This window comes from Panthera leo, chromosome B4 (assembly GCF_018350215.1).
Source record: "Panthera leo isolate Ple1 chromosome B4, P.leo_Ple1_pat1.1, whole genome shotgun sequence".
Taxonomy (NCBI): Eukaryota; Metazoa; Chordata; class Mammalia; order Carnivora; family Felidae; genus Panthera; species Panthera leo.
This window is the reverse complement of record NC_056685.1, coordinates 103,461,267-103,475,819: the sequence shown is the minus strand read 5'-3', so window position 1 is coordinate 103,475,819 and position 14,553 is coordinate 103,461,267. Positions and strand designations below refer to the sequence as shown.

The window sequence follows — 14,553 nt, the reverse complement described above, 5'->3', positions numbered from 1 at the left end:
GTTATTTTGACAAAGCTGTGAGAATCAAGGAAGATAATGTGATATCTTGAATAAGTCAAAAATAATTTTTAACACCTAAGGTTGAAAGAACTCCAGTTTCAAGGTGCTATTTTCCTCATATGAAACTGTGTTTATTATAATCCATTTATAATCTAACTAAACTCATTTTCTTGGTATACTAATTCTTCATGCAAACACTCACTTGGTTTTGTCATATAATTCAAAAAGATTCAATTAAGTGAAACAGACCTTAACATAGGTTTGAAATACTTTTTTAGAAAAAACAGATTTTATATTTCAAAGTAGGTAGTCATTTTAATATTACTCTATATGGATATAGAATGGATTCAGGATCACAATTCTTTTCTCCTTTGACCTAAATTTCTTCCATGCATTCCTCTCTTTGAGGTTAACTCAAGCATAACAAAAAGAGAGAAGAGATATTTTATACATACATTACATATATATATGTTACATATATATAAGTTACATATATATTATACATATTACATAATTACAAATATAATATAAAAGGCTGAATTCCCTAAATCTTCAGTAATACAAAATGAGGTGTAATATTTCTTAGCAGGAAGCACAGGGGCTCTTGAACCTCGGTGCTACTATTCTTAAGCAAGGTGCTTAACCCCTCTGCCCTCAGTTTACTTATCTATAAAATGGGATAACAATACCTACTTTTTTGGACTAAAAAGAGGAGAGAAACCAACCTGGCACTAAGCCTAGCATATAGTAAGTGCTCAATAATCATTTATTGAATTAATGAATTCCACTGAAAACATAGTTACCACACATATACTATACATGATTTAATGAAAGACTGTAGTGATTGTGTAACCCAATAGCTAAGGTACAAGTGTAATTACAGGTGTTTTACAATTCCCTGATTAATACACAATCAACAAAGCAAAAAACATATGAATAGATCAAATATATTGACCTTGATGAAATGCTATGGTTAGTATAGTAGTGATCCAGGCAATTATTCATGAGACCTAAGTATGATCACATCTACTGAAGCAAAAGAAGAGGATAAGGAACTTTTCTTATGTGTCTGCAAGTCTTAAGCAGACACTCAGAAATACTATTGGAGATAGTTATTCATATTCTATAAAAAATAAATCTTAACAGATAATGCAGTGTTTGCTGTTAATTTTCTACACCTACATACACATAAGCTAAGACACTGAACTTGTCCCTATTAGAAATAATAACTAATGAATATATGGTGATTTGTGCTTTCTCTTACTTTTTCTTTTAATCCTTACAAAAGCCCTACAGGGTCAACATAGAGAATGATAGAGCAAATTTTCAATTAGGGAGCTCAAGTTATAAGTACAGAAACACGTTATAAAATGTTTGGTGCTGGGGATATATCAGAAAACAAAAAGACAAAAAACCTAATTTTATAGACCTTACAATCTGGGATTTGTGTGGAAATTGGTACAATTATGGCTTTTAGACTTATGAATCAAGCCACTCAAAAGCATATTCATAATAAACTCTGTTGTTAAAAGAGCTACATTAGTGACCAAGAGATTTGTATGTTCTTTTCATCTTCAATTATTGAATGAGGTTGGATATTTGTGCAAATCCACAGAACATACTCTACTGTTTATTGTGCACAATTAAACTTTTCTCTGTTGTTTGATTTAAGGGATGTGAATAATGATAACCATAGTTGTTGCTTCGTCCTGTCCTTTCTATGCTGCTTGGAGCACTTACTTCATGGAATTCTCACAGCTTGCTCATTTTTTGTCTCCCAACTTGCACTGAGCACTGTCCAGGGAGAAGGCCAACTCTCTTTAATCTCTGCATGGCCAGCACCCAGCATAGTGCTTGCTGGACAGTTCATGTGGGATGTATGTTTGTTGTATGAGTAAATGTATATATACTTTACTGTTTCCAAAGCATGCTCACAGGCAGAGTATCATCAGACCTTCACAAAACTCAGTTTGATTGCAGGGTAGAATTACTTCTCTCATTTTACAGAATCTCAGTGAAATGGAAGGTTATTAATTCCTTTGTTTGACAGATGAGGGAAGGGGATCAGTGAGAGATTACATGATTTCTGAAGAGCACATAACTAAGACTTGAATTTCAAGATCAGGGTTCTTTTTTAAACACTAAGTGAAAACATAGGCATTTTGAACTACTATTTTAAGTATGTCTTTAGGATCTATTTGGTGTGTGGCCAGTCATCTTTGACTTGTTTGAATCATTGGTGAAATCTTGCTTTTTTTTTTTTAAATGTAGAAAATGGGATAGAAAAGATCTTCAGAAACCAGTGGTTTCTATAATCCGAAGACAATGAAGTAGATAATATGCAAATATTTTGCTATAAAACAGTGTCTGCTTCTAAGAGTAGATTGCTAGCCAAAACAATTCTGCTTTGTCATAGGGAAGGGGATGGAGACAGCCTTGTCATTTTCAATCCTGAACCCACAGTCATCACCATTCTGCTTATATAAGATTTCTATATGCTCCTTATTTTCTTGATCAGAAAATGAAAGTCCCAACAGTGGCAGGATAGTGAAAACAGTCTGTTGGGGTGAAGGGGTCACAGTCAGTATTTGAAGGTTCTAGTCATGGAATCTTGATCAACTGACTCTAAAATGACCCTTTTAATAGCATCATCTCCCCCTAGACCACAGGCTACATGAAGGCAGGAACTGTCCTGAACCCCCAAGTCAGACCATGGCACAGGGCATGGAACACTCCTAGCTAATTTCCTGTCACACATGCCAATTAATCAGTAAGTGGCAACTCTCAGTAACCACTGACTGACTATAAATTAACCCGACAAACTGCTAGGTACCTGGTACATGTTCTTCAAACCGAGTGGTAGAAATTTCCCTTTGTGTTTTTTGATTCAAAATCATTTTTAAGAAGTTTGTGTTTAAAGTAAGTAATTTTCTAGGCAATACACTCAGATCCTTAATGGAGACCTAATGATGAAACCCTGGCCTTAAGTCAGTTGTCTTATATACTGTTACAAATCAACATTCCAAACGGGGGGGGGGGTACTTTAACAGAAATTAACAGCAACTATAATGAAATCCTAACATTTCTGAACTAGAAGCATTTTGTCTCTAAGGGATGGGATTACCGGATTGACAAATTCTCCGAATCTGGAAAAAAAAAAAAAAAAATCCATCTCTCCATCTCCCTCCCTCTCCTCCCCATCCCCTTTCACTCCGCCTCCCCCCCCCCCCCCCCCCCCCCCCCCCCGGCACACCTACACTCTGACCATTTTTATTTGAGTGGAAAGTTGAAAGCGAACACCACACCGGCTGCACCCATCCGGCGCTCGTTGGGGTGGCATAGCAAAGTTCTAGGGCAGAGCCTTCCTGCCCGGAGCCCGCGATGCAGCCGACTTCCGATACCTGCTCAGCTTCACGCCGCAACTGAAGGTCCGCCCGCCGCGGAACAGTTGCGTCTCCATCTGGCTGCCAACCCACCCAAGCTTTCTTCTCCTCCACCACCACCACCTTCCCTCCTTCCCCCCGCCTCCCCCTCCTTTCCGTCTTCCCTCTCCACCCCCGCCCCCAATCTCCTCCTCTTTTTCTCACTACAAGCGGTTGCTGATGCTGAAGCCGAGCGTCACTTCGGCTCCCACGGCAGACATGGCGACATTGACAGTGGTCCAGCCGCTCACTCTGGACAGAGGTAAGGGAGCGGCTCGCCCGCCAGCCCACTGCGTCCCCTCTGCCTGCCCCTCTGCCCCTGCCAACTCCCACCGGGACAGCCGGACGCGCTCGAGCAGGGGCAGCGGGGCGGGCGAAAACGAGCGAAAACGAGCGTAGAAGGCGTTCGCGCCAGGAGCAGGACACTTTCTTCCCCTTTCTCTGCCCGCCACGTCCCCACTGCCCCCGCACGCTGCACTCGCCCGGCCGAGGGATGCCTTCGTCGGGCTCTGGCGCCCCCGCCGCCACTCCCAGCCCCTCGCCGGGTCGCCTAGGGGCCGCCGGCTTTGTTGGAGCTGAGGCGCAGGGACCGGTAGGCGCCCGGGCTCGGGGCTGGAGAGGGGCAGGGAGGAAGCTCGCCGTGCCGGGCGAGGGCGCCTGCAGCCGGAGACCAGGGAAGCCTGGCGAGAGAGCCGCCTGCCAGCCAGCGCGGCCCGGGGGGGGGGGGGGAGGGGGGGAGGAAGGGGAGGGGGGGGGTCCAGGAGGGAGGAAGTTTGTCCGGGCGCCGGGGAGGACGAAGGTCTGTCCGGCTGCGGGTGCTCAGGCGACCGCCCGGGGGCGGAGGAGGCGCACCCGGGGTGGCCTGTGCCGGGGCGCACGGCGGCCGGGCTGCGGCGGCGGGGAGTCGCCCTCGGCCGAAAGGGCAACGCGGGGCGCGGGCAGCAGTGGCCAGGCTAGGGGCGCAGCGTCGCTGCAGCGGAGCCCGACTCTGCTCGGCTTCGCGCTCCGAAGGTGGCCGGGGTCTCCTCTGCCCCCGCCACCCGCAGCTCTCCGGTGGTGGCAACTCAGTTTCTCCTGCCCCAGCCAGCCTGGTTTCTCTCCCAGCCCGGGCGCCAGAGCGATGCCGGGGCTGCGGAAGGCGCCGGGACGCTGCGCAGGCTGGGTTGAAATTCAACTTCTGACCCGCGACCCTCTGCGCCCTGCTCTCTGACTTGAATGGGGAAGCAGTGTTTGCTTCCCCCCAGAGCCTTGCCAAGCCTAAGGCTAGAAGGCTCCGCTGCGCTGGGGGCCTCTCTGGAGCGCGCGTGCGAGGTTATACCTGTGCCTGTGTGTTCAGGTTTCCTTTCTGGCTTCCGACGTCTAGTTATGTTGGCGCTGGAGTCCCACGACGCCGCCGCAGCGGAGGACACCTGCTCGTCCCGGTCCGCAGCGGCCGGATTTAGGACCCTGGGCGGCCATTTGGAGATGGTGTGCTCAGTCGAAGATGATTTAGTCCGATGTGCCTCTAAAAATATTCTTCTAGCAGATTAAACTGGACTGTGGAGCAAAGCAAAAGAGCATCCTGCTGCGAGTACAGTGCAAAGCCGGTGAACTCAGTAGGGCTTTAATTTGGAGAGACTGTGGATGACTTTAACGCAATCTGTTGGCGCCAGAACAGATATTATGTGGTGCCCATAGCAACCTTACTTGGGGTAAGAGTTGAAAAATTAGCCAAAAAAAAAAAAAAAAAAGTAATAATTGATTTTGTGTTGGGAAATGTTGATTTGCAAGTTCGTAAATTAATAACAGTACTTAAAGAGCTCAGAAATGCACTCTATAATCCATGAATGCACCCCAGTATCATCATCTATACTAAGCAGGATAAATCCATTGCCACTAAGAGCCGAACAGATGGCGAGCTATTAGAAATTATAGATTTCCCATGAATTTCTGTTTTAATGTAATGGGCTCTTATATTGTCCCATTACTAAATCAGTCTTTAAACATCCCAAGTAAAACGACTACATTGGGAGAAAAAAACAAACTCCAAGAAAACTGCATACCTGGGCAATTTTACATATTGCTACCACTGAAAATATTTCACTTTTTGGATTTTATCCTGACCCTTAGATTCCTTACTCAGTTGTGGAGAAGAACTGCAGTCAGACCTAGATCTATTCTTAAAGTTTGTTCTTGTTCACAGCCAGACAGTACCTGTCCTTTCCAGTGTGGTTAGGTCCGTTTAGTAAGTAGCTCAAGAGGCAAAATGAGGCTGTGGATGTAACTGAATAAATTAACCAGAAGCTAACTGCAAAGTATGTAATTAATGGATGATGGGTTATTGACATCATTGCTGTGCATGAAGTCAAATATTTTTCCCATACCTTATTAAAATGTGATTAATTAATTGATTAATAGCATCATTAAACCAATGAAAGAAGGGGTTCTGAAAAAGTTCCTACAAAAAAAACCAAAGTCTTTTTAAAAAGGCAGCATAATAATATGCACTTTGGTCCCATCTAGTTATAACTGTCATACTTACATTGGATGGCTTGGTTAGCATCTTTGGGCATCAGTTCTTTTGGGGGGAGCAGGGGGATTGTTTGTTTTGTTTTGTTTTGTTTTTTTGCTCCATAAGAAATTTAGATGAGATGATTCTGACACTGTGCAGCTTTAACAGTCTATAATTCGATTAGTTGCAATTAGAACTCAGTGTCTGGTCATCTACTGCAAGGTTTTCCAGATTACTCCCTCTCCCAGGTTGTTGTGGTGCCCTTTGATGTGCTTGGAGGTCACTCACTGATTTGGCCCTATCAAAGCATTTCTCACATGCTGATGATGTATCTGTCTCCTTACTGAATGGTGCTCCTTGAGGGAAGAGACCATTTCTAAAATCATCTTGGTATTCTCTGTGCCTGTCATAGTTTCTGATGCACAGTAGATCAAAAATTAATGTAAGTTAGTGTAAGTGAACTAAGGACTGCAGTGATTTAAGCAATGTTAAAAGATAGGGATTTAGTAGTGAACCAAGGTACAGTTTACAGATTCACAATATTTTGGCCCTGGGAAAGATGGCAGGAGGAACACAGGCCAGTGATTCTTAACCTTTCTTTTCCGTTGTGTGCTTGTTGGATTCCAATCAGTAACCGTAGCTCACCAAAGTTATGATTAATAACCAAGAGGGGTTGGGGCAGGTGGGCAAAGGAGAAGAAGGAAAGAAGATGCTTGACCAGACCTTCCAAGGGCATCTCAGCAAACCTAAAGCATGAATCCATAGTTTGATTTTTTTCTAGCATCTTTCCTTTTCAAGTGAAAAATATTGAAGAAGCAATGATAAGTATTTTCAAGGTTACTTTACTAGTGAGTGGGACATTTTATGCTAAAATTTAGATTTTCTTGTTTGATGCCCTTTGGCACCATAAACTGATTTATCTGGAATCTTCAGGGCAAAGGTTTTAATTAAAGAAATCAAACCTATGATTGAAATTAAGATTTACTCCTCCCAGAATTTAAAAGATACTATCTGAAAGCAAGACACTCAGAAGTCTGCACTAGCTTCTTGGATCTTATTTGGGAAGGAAGCCTTTGCCAAGATCAGACTGGGCCCTGGAAAGGATGAACAGAGTTACTTAAGGTTTTCACCACTCTGTGCATATTCCAAACTCTTTTCCACCTGTCATTAAGACCTCAGATTAACCCTGTGTAGGCCTCTGGGTGGCTATGAGCCAGAGTAGGCTCCTGTTCACTCTGGTCCCAGTACTTTGGATTCTTCACTAACCCATTGAGTGCCTGGTATAAGCCAGACCCTACTGTGGAATTGGTTAATACAGTGGTAAGCTAAACAGACATAATTCTAGTTTCTGTGGCAATTAGAGCCCATGGGGGGAGAGAGATTAATATACACACATACACACGCACACACACATACACAATTTACTCATTCAATAAATATTCATTCCTTGAATGTATGTATCATATATGTGTATATATATATATGATAATAATATACTATAGAAATGCCAGAAACAAAGTTTCTGCTTTCCTGGACCTTAAGAGCGTAGTGGGGGTAATAGATAATAAATAAGGGATTAATTAATTAATTCAGCAAATAAGTATTAAGTGTCAGCCTTATGGAAAGCACTGTTTTCAGGTTTGTGGCTAATGAGCATAAGAGATGAAGTCTAATGGAGTTTATACACTAATGAGTGAGTCACTCACAGAACATATACACATAAAACTGTAAGTGCCAGGAAGAAAAAATAAGACTGGGTCAGGGACAGTGGCAGGGGCTGCTGTTGTGCATATGATAGTCAAGAAAGGTCCTCCTTCCTAAATGGATGATGCTTGAGAAAAGATCCAAAGGAAATGAAGCAAAATTTGCAGATGTCTCGGGGAATGCACTCTGGAGAAGGAGGTCACGTGTGCAATCTGGGAAAACAAGGAAGTCAACATGAAAATGGGAGCACAGGGAAGACTGGTGGAAAATGAATGTGTGAAGTTGGTGGCCAGGGGTCAGATGATGTATTTTATGATTAGGATTTTAGATTGGGGTTTAAGGTATGAAGTTCTATGAAGACAATGGAAATGACAAAAGGATGGAGACTAATGGGGGAGGACCTATTTATTTAGATTGTGCTGGTCAAGGTAAGCTCCATGAGAAAGGAAAATTTAAACTGAGTTCTGATATATTAATAAGATTCTTAGGAACGGCATTCTGGATAATTCTGGATAAAGGGAAGAAGACCCTAAAAGCAACTAGTACGTGTATATCTTGACTACCATCCCATTAATACATCTATAACCAAACATATAATCAAAAAGAAAAATTACCAAGAAGTAATAGCACTCTAGGTATTCATCTTAGGATAGGAATATGGTTTCAAGTATACTAAGAGAAATCTATAGATCAGCTTTTGCTTCTTATTACTAGGCTAAAATATCATATAATTAAACTTTCAAAGGCATACCGAACACTGTAATTTACATGTCACTATGCATAAATCTACATGTCGAACCCAAGTGGTCGTAATATGAGATATAGTTGCTTTTAGTCTAGTATTTTATATTAGTGATATAGGAAGTAGTGCCTATAACTTACCCTTATGGCAAAGAGGAGAGGCTGATAAGGAGATTAGTGTGGAGTCTTTTCTGCCAGAGTTTAGATGTTTATAGCAATTCTTCCCTACACCAGAGGTTAGTTTGCCCCATTATAATCTCTAAAACAAGGAATGACCTTCAGCTAAACTCAGGAGAACAAAGCAGGATGCAATCTACGATACTTAACACTTTTGTAACAACACAGGAATACTTCACTACATTCAAGACTCCATGGATTTAGGTACTTTCTTAAATATAGTAGTTCAAACTCTCCTTCACTCTCCATCTCAAGGTTGGAAAAGGAAATACAACAGAATTCTTCAAAATTTCACGTCTGTGTAACTTCTCCCTCTAACTTTAATCAGAGGGAGATTTTTTTTTTAAATCATCATTCATAAACAAATAATACAAAACCAGGTCTTGGAGAAATAGGGATAAATAAAGCAATTGCTAGGAGTAATTAAAATTATCTAATTTTAAATATTTGAGATTTTGTTAATGACACAATCGATAGTTTATAATCTGTATTAGGTGCCTATGTAAAATAAAATGTTGTCAGTCATCGAACTTTTTTCTGTGAGTTAAATACAACTTGGTTAAGTCACAAAAGTATAAATGGAAATCTTGATTCCTGGCTTCTAAAAAGAATTTTAATCTAAGATATTGATTAAACAAATCTTGATGTGTTTTCCCTTTTAAAAAAATAAAACTTTTAGTCCTTCAGAAATTCTAATATAAAACCTAAAACCAAGAGCTTATATTTTGTGGGTTTCAACCTTATGGGGGAAAAAAAACCGAAATTGAACGCAAATGAAAATCCCATGGACACACTTTTCATGGAATTTGTGATACATTAAAATTTTTCTTTCTTTTCTTTCCACTTTTCAAGGCATGCAGAGCTTATTACTTTATATATCTCCCAATTCAAGCCTTGGGCAGCATATAGCTTTCTAATCGACTGTATTCACCAGTTTTTATAAAATCTATATTTGCCTGAAAATTGCTTTTGCTCACAGTCCAAAGGGACTTGCCCCTTTTCTCTCTCCTTACTATTTTTTTTTAACATGAGGAGAGATTAAGAAAGGAAAATAAAAATTAAATTAGTTCAGGGTGCCTGAGTGGCTCAGTGGGTTAAGCATCTGACTCTAGATTTCAACTCAAGTGATGATTTCACAGTTCCACAGTTCTTGAGTTTGAGTCCTGTGTCAGGCTCTGCACTGACAGTGTGGAGCCTGCTTGGGATTCTCTCTCTCCTTTCTCTCTGTGCCTCCCCCCCCACCCTTGTTCTATTTCTCTCTCAAAATAAGTAAATAAAAATTTAAAAAAGTAAGTTATTTCTTCTGTTGCTTTAAAGATGTATACCCCAGTGATCATGATTGTGGAGAAAAAAAAGAAGAGGGGTTGACTATATACGGCTCTTGTCCTAAAACCTTCTCACAGCAGCTGCCAGAATGTTTTAGTCTACAAACATTAAGTGCTTGCTTGATTTCTCACGTTTTCTGTGAGCTTCACTACCCATTAAAAAAAATACTTTCACTGAACTTTTTTTTTGGCAAATCAATGTTTGAGTCTTTCATTCTGCACTATATAGTTACAGAACTATCAGGGATCACAACTAGGACTTAACTATTAGTAAAGAAAAGGAAACATTGAGAGAGTAGCATCAAATGTATACTGGATCTTAGGGATGCAATTCTAAGTGCAAAGCCAATAGAGAGTTCTTTTCTTAGTCTTGACATCTGTCGATTAGGATACAGTCTTAGTCAGATCAGAGACCATGCTGGATTTGTTTATGTAGAGCCCAACACATTGTCTGGCACATAGTTGGCACACCCTTAATATTTGTTGATTGAATGATGGAATGCAATTGACCTAGCTGGACTCGTTATCATGGACACATTTTTAGTGCTTAAAAAACAAAGCCTTCCAACCTATAATAATATGAAAGGGATGACTACCTTACTTTATCACTTTGTTTCTGTGCTTATGTGTAACAAACTCCTAAGAGCGACAGCTTTCCCCGGCCAAGAAAGGATGTGAAGTGATGGTATTGATATCATAGCCTACTTCCATTGCTCACCTCCACCCACTATTTTAACTTGTTATTTGAACCACATAAACTAAGGCCAAAATACAACTGAAAAGCAACCCCCATCCAAAAAAAAAAAAAGTGTGTGTGTGTGTGTGTGTGTGAGGGGGAGAGGTCTAGCAGAATTTCCTCTACACACACACACAAACACACACAAGCTCCACTGCCTCATCCTTTTTTTAAAAATTACAAATGGATGAATGAGAAAGCTGTGTCTTGATAAAGCAGTTAAAATGGATTTAATTTGAAATCACTCTGTGTTGGCAAGTGAGCACACATTTTAAAAGTCATATTGATTACATCAATGATTTACTAATGGTTTAAGTGATAGACAAGTTGTTTTATGATTGAATTTTACCACCGTTATGTGCTAGCTGAATTTGAAGACTGGTCTTATAAAATATAAATATGCCCAAGGATTACTTGCAAAAAAGTTATGTTGAATTGAAACTTATTTTGAAGTTATACTCGGATAGTTATCTGTATTGGACAGAAAACTATAGCTTCTTTTTTAAACTGATGGTAATTTCCCACAGAAATAATGTGGCTATTTCAAGTCCAGCCAGTTCTGCTATTTTTGTTTACTTGCTCAGTGTGGTGATAGTTCTGATATTTCAGTATAAAATCTGTTTTTTTTTTTTTTTCCTACCAAAGAATTATCTGTAATCAAAAAAGGATAGAATAATGGGAATCCAAAGTGACAGTACAAGTTAAGCCCCCAATTTATACGGGGAAGAAAACCATTAAATTACAGCTGAATCTATTTAATAATAATAAGAGAGGTGGGGAATATGGCTGAGAGACTCCTGAAAGAGATCTCTGAGAAAAATTGGGGAAGAGCAGTAATTGCTGATGGACAAATATCCTGGGTTCCAAAAAGGTGAGAAAGGTGTCTTAGGAGACTACCGTTCAATCTACTTGTTTTTGCTTTCTGGCAAAAAAAGAAAAAAAACTCTAATGATATTAATAAAAGAATGGGGTATTGTCACTTATAAAAGAAAGTGGTGATCCCACAGAGCCTACATGGGATCACTAAGAATAGATCTTGTCGAATTTCAGGTGTGTGCTATGGCCCTACCATCCTCATGACACCCATGACATCACAACTTTTATAGAAGCCTTGTGGAAAATGTAGAAATACATCAAGTGGATGATTGCACTTTTGGATTTCTAGTGGTTGAAACACTACTACAAGGCAGTTTGCTTCTCTGTCCTATTCGACATTGTTACTGATATTTTGGAGGAGAGTCCCCAGAAGATTTATGTAGGTGACATAGAACTAGGAGGAATAGCAAATTATTTGAGAAATCCTATCGATATTCTAAAATTATACCTAGCTGGAATAGCAGGTTACAATATAAGAGAAAAATATAGGGACAGTGAATATAGCCATTCATTCATTCATTCATTCCACTGGGATAAAAGGAGCCAGCCTTGACTATTTATTGCTCTTGGTTATACTGTCCAGTGAATACTGCCCCACTAGACTCCACTCAGTTACTTTGAAAACCACAGACGGGCCATGTCATCATGACTCAGTCCTGGGCTGGAGTTAAGGGTGGTTTCAAATGGCAAAGATGCATTCCACAGCCCGCCTGCCTGATTTTGAAGCCCTGCTTTTCTGTTTACTAGCTCTGCAAACTTCCAAGGTTGCTAGACCGCTTTGAATCTCCATTGTCTTATCTGTAAAATGGCAAATGACAAAAATAGCGCTAACTCCATGAAATGTTGGCTTTAAATGAGTTAATATGTATGAAGTAGTTAGAACAGGTCATCCTAGGAACCACTCGACAATGATAATTATTTCTTCCTTGAGTCCTGGAAGTTCTGTACTCCCACCCTACTGCCAAGGGGCATAGACAGAAGATATTTCTTGTCTTCAGGCTATACTAAAAGGTAGAAATTATTTATTTTGGTATTCTCTAGAAGCAAGATGCATTTGGAAGTGCCTGGAGGTTGAAACCAAAAGTTTCCTCATTTGCCGACTTCCTCTCCCCAGATCACTTCTTTCTTGATGCTTAAATGACACTTTTCTTCATAATTCTATTGGAGTACTTACCACACAGGATTAACTTTTCTTTTTCTTTTACACTGCTGTCACCCTAACAACATAAGTTATTTACATCTATCTTTGTGTACCCGTTGCCTATCACAGTGTATTAAATAAATCACTGGTTTGTCTTCACATGTTGCATAGTTTTGTGGGGGGATAAGATTAGGTAAATGAGCTGATGGCACAAGATGATAACTTTTTATTCAAGAAAAAATTCCCTACACCTATTCTGCTCAAAATTCAAATGAGTGCCTTCCAGGAATCAGTGAAAATCCTTTTACTGGATTATTGGAAATGTACAGACAAAAGTTGAATGACAAACTGGAAAAGCTACAGAATGACTTTAAGATTCAGTAATAGCTTAAGACAGGGATTTGAGTTTATGTAGATGTTCATTGTTTATGTTTGATTTGATTTATATGCAGATATCAAACAAATATGTATTAAATAGTTGACTGGGGAAAATACAACCGAAAACGACTTTTTAACTCCTTTTTAGGGCTATTTAATTGTTAGGCATCACAAAATGCTGAGAAACATACGTGTGCCCCTCAGAGGTGTGAGCTCTGGTCCAGATGCCTGGGTTCAAATTCTACTTATCCTTGCCTCCTCCTTGGTATGTAAACTTGGCCTGTTGCTACCTTCTCTGTATTTGAGTTTTCACCTGTAAAATTGAAAATAGTATTTCTTTACCTCCTGAGATTGTTATAAAAATGAACTGGGAAAACATATGCAAGTGCTTAGAACTTCCAGGTCCGTACAAGTGCTCAATACTGATTGATTATTCCCCACCTCTTCTCCCCAGGGCATGCATTTCCCCCAGTGCAATAAATGGGAAGTGCACAAGCTTCAGTTTCAGACACATAGAGATTTGAATTGCAATTCTGCCACTTACTATCTGTGGACACTTAAAATATTGTTTATTCTCTCCACATCTTAGTTCTCTCATTCTTTTTTTTTTTTTATTTTTTTTAATGTTTATTTATTTTTGAGACAGAGAGAGACAGAGCATGAATGGGGGAGGGGCAGAGAGAGAGGGAGACACAGAATCGGAAGCAGGCTCCAGGCTCTGAGTCATCAGCCCAGAGCCTGACGTGGGGCTCGAACTCACGAACCATGAGATCGTGACCTGAGCTGAAGTCGGATGCTCAACCGACTGAGCCACCCAGGCGCCCCAGTTCTCTCATTCTTAATGCAGGGATGACATTCACTTTGTGTGGGAATACAGTCCTTTGATTCTTCCTTCACTTAGTCATTCAAAGAGGAGTGAATGAGAGTCTACTTTGTGCCTGGTAGCAAGTCAAGGGCTAGAGGTAGAGCTTGCAGTCTAGGGAAGATGGACATTAAGCAGATGACTTATGATACATAATTTAAGGATTATAATAATAGCTCACACATTGAGCATTTACTACATTACACTGCATCACATTACATAGACTACTACACAGCCAGGCGTTGCGCGTAGATCTCGTCTTTTTTTTTTAATGTTTATTTATTATTTAGAGACAGACACAGAGTGTGAGCAGGGGAGGGGTGGAGGGGGGGGGGAGACACAGAATCTGAAGTAGGCTGTAGGCTCTGAGCTGTCAGCACAGAGCCCGATGCAGGGCTCGAACTCACTATCTGCGAGATCATGACCTGAGCTGAAGTCAGTCGCCCAATGAACTGAGCCACCCAGGTGCCCCACACATAGATCTCTTCTTATTTCATTCCAGTTAGTCGTCAAAATGAGCCTTTGAGGCAGATGCTATTAGTATTTTGAAGATGTGGGAATTGGAGCCTTAAGAGGCTAAATAAAGTGATCGAGGCTCAGGCTGGTTTATTCTTGAGGCCTTCAGCTCACTATGCTACACTGGAGAGCAAGGGCATAGGTCTGTAACAGGGTCTGTATCAAGCTTTGAGGAATTTGAACT

The 14,553-nt window shown here is 40.7% G+C and overlaps 1 protein-coding gene across 2 annotated transcripts in view; it reads left to right on the top strand.

Annotated features, from left to right (window-relative positions):
* Positions 1–2,679: 2,679 nt before the first annotated feature.
* Positions 2,680–14,553, top strand: part of LIN7A (lin-7 homolog A, crumbs cell polarity complex component) — a 124,298-nt gene continuing 112,424 nt past the window's right edge. The window contains exons 1-2 of one of the 2 annotated variants that reach the window (XM_042947251.1): positions 2,680–2,770; positions 3,280–3,684. In XM_042947251.1, the coding sequence (XP_042803185.1) occupies positions 3,603–3,684 (82 nt within the window). In that variant the 5' untranslated portion in view covers positions 2,680–2,770; positions 3,280–3,602. The remainder of the gene's footprint in view (positions 2,771–3,279; positions 3,685–14,553) is intronic. The other variant, XM_042947250.1, reaches the window with a different exon arrangement.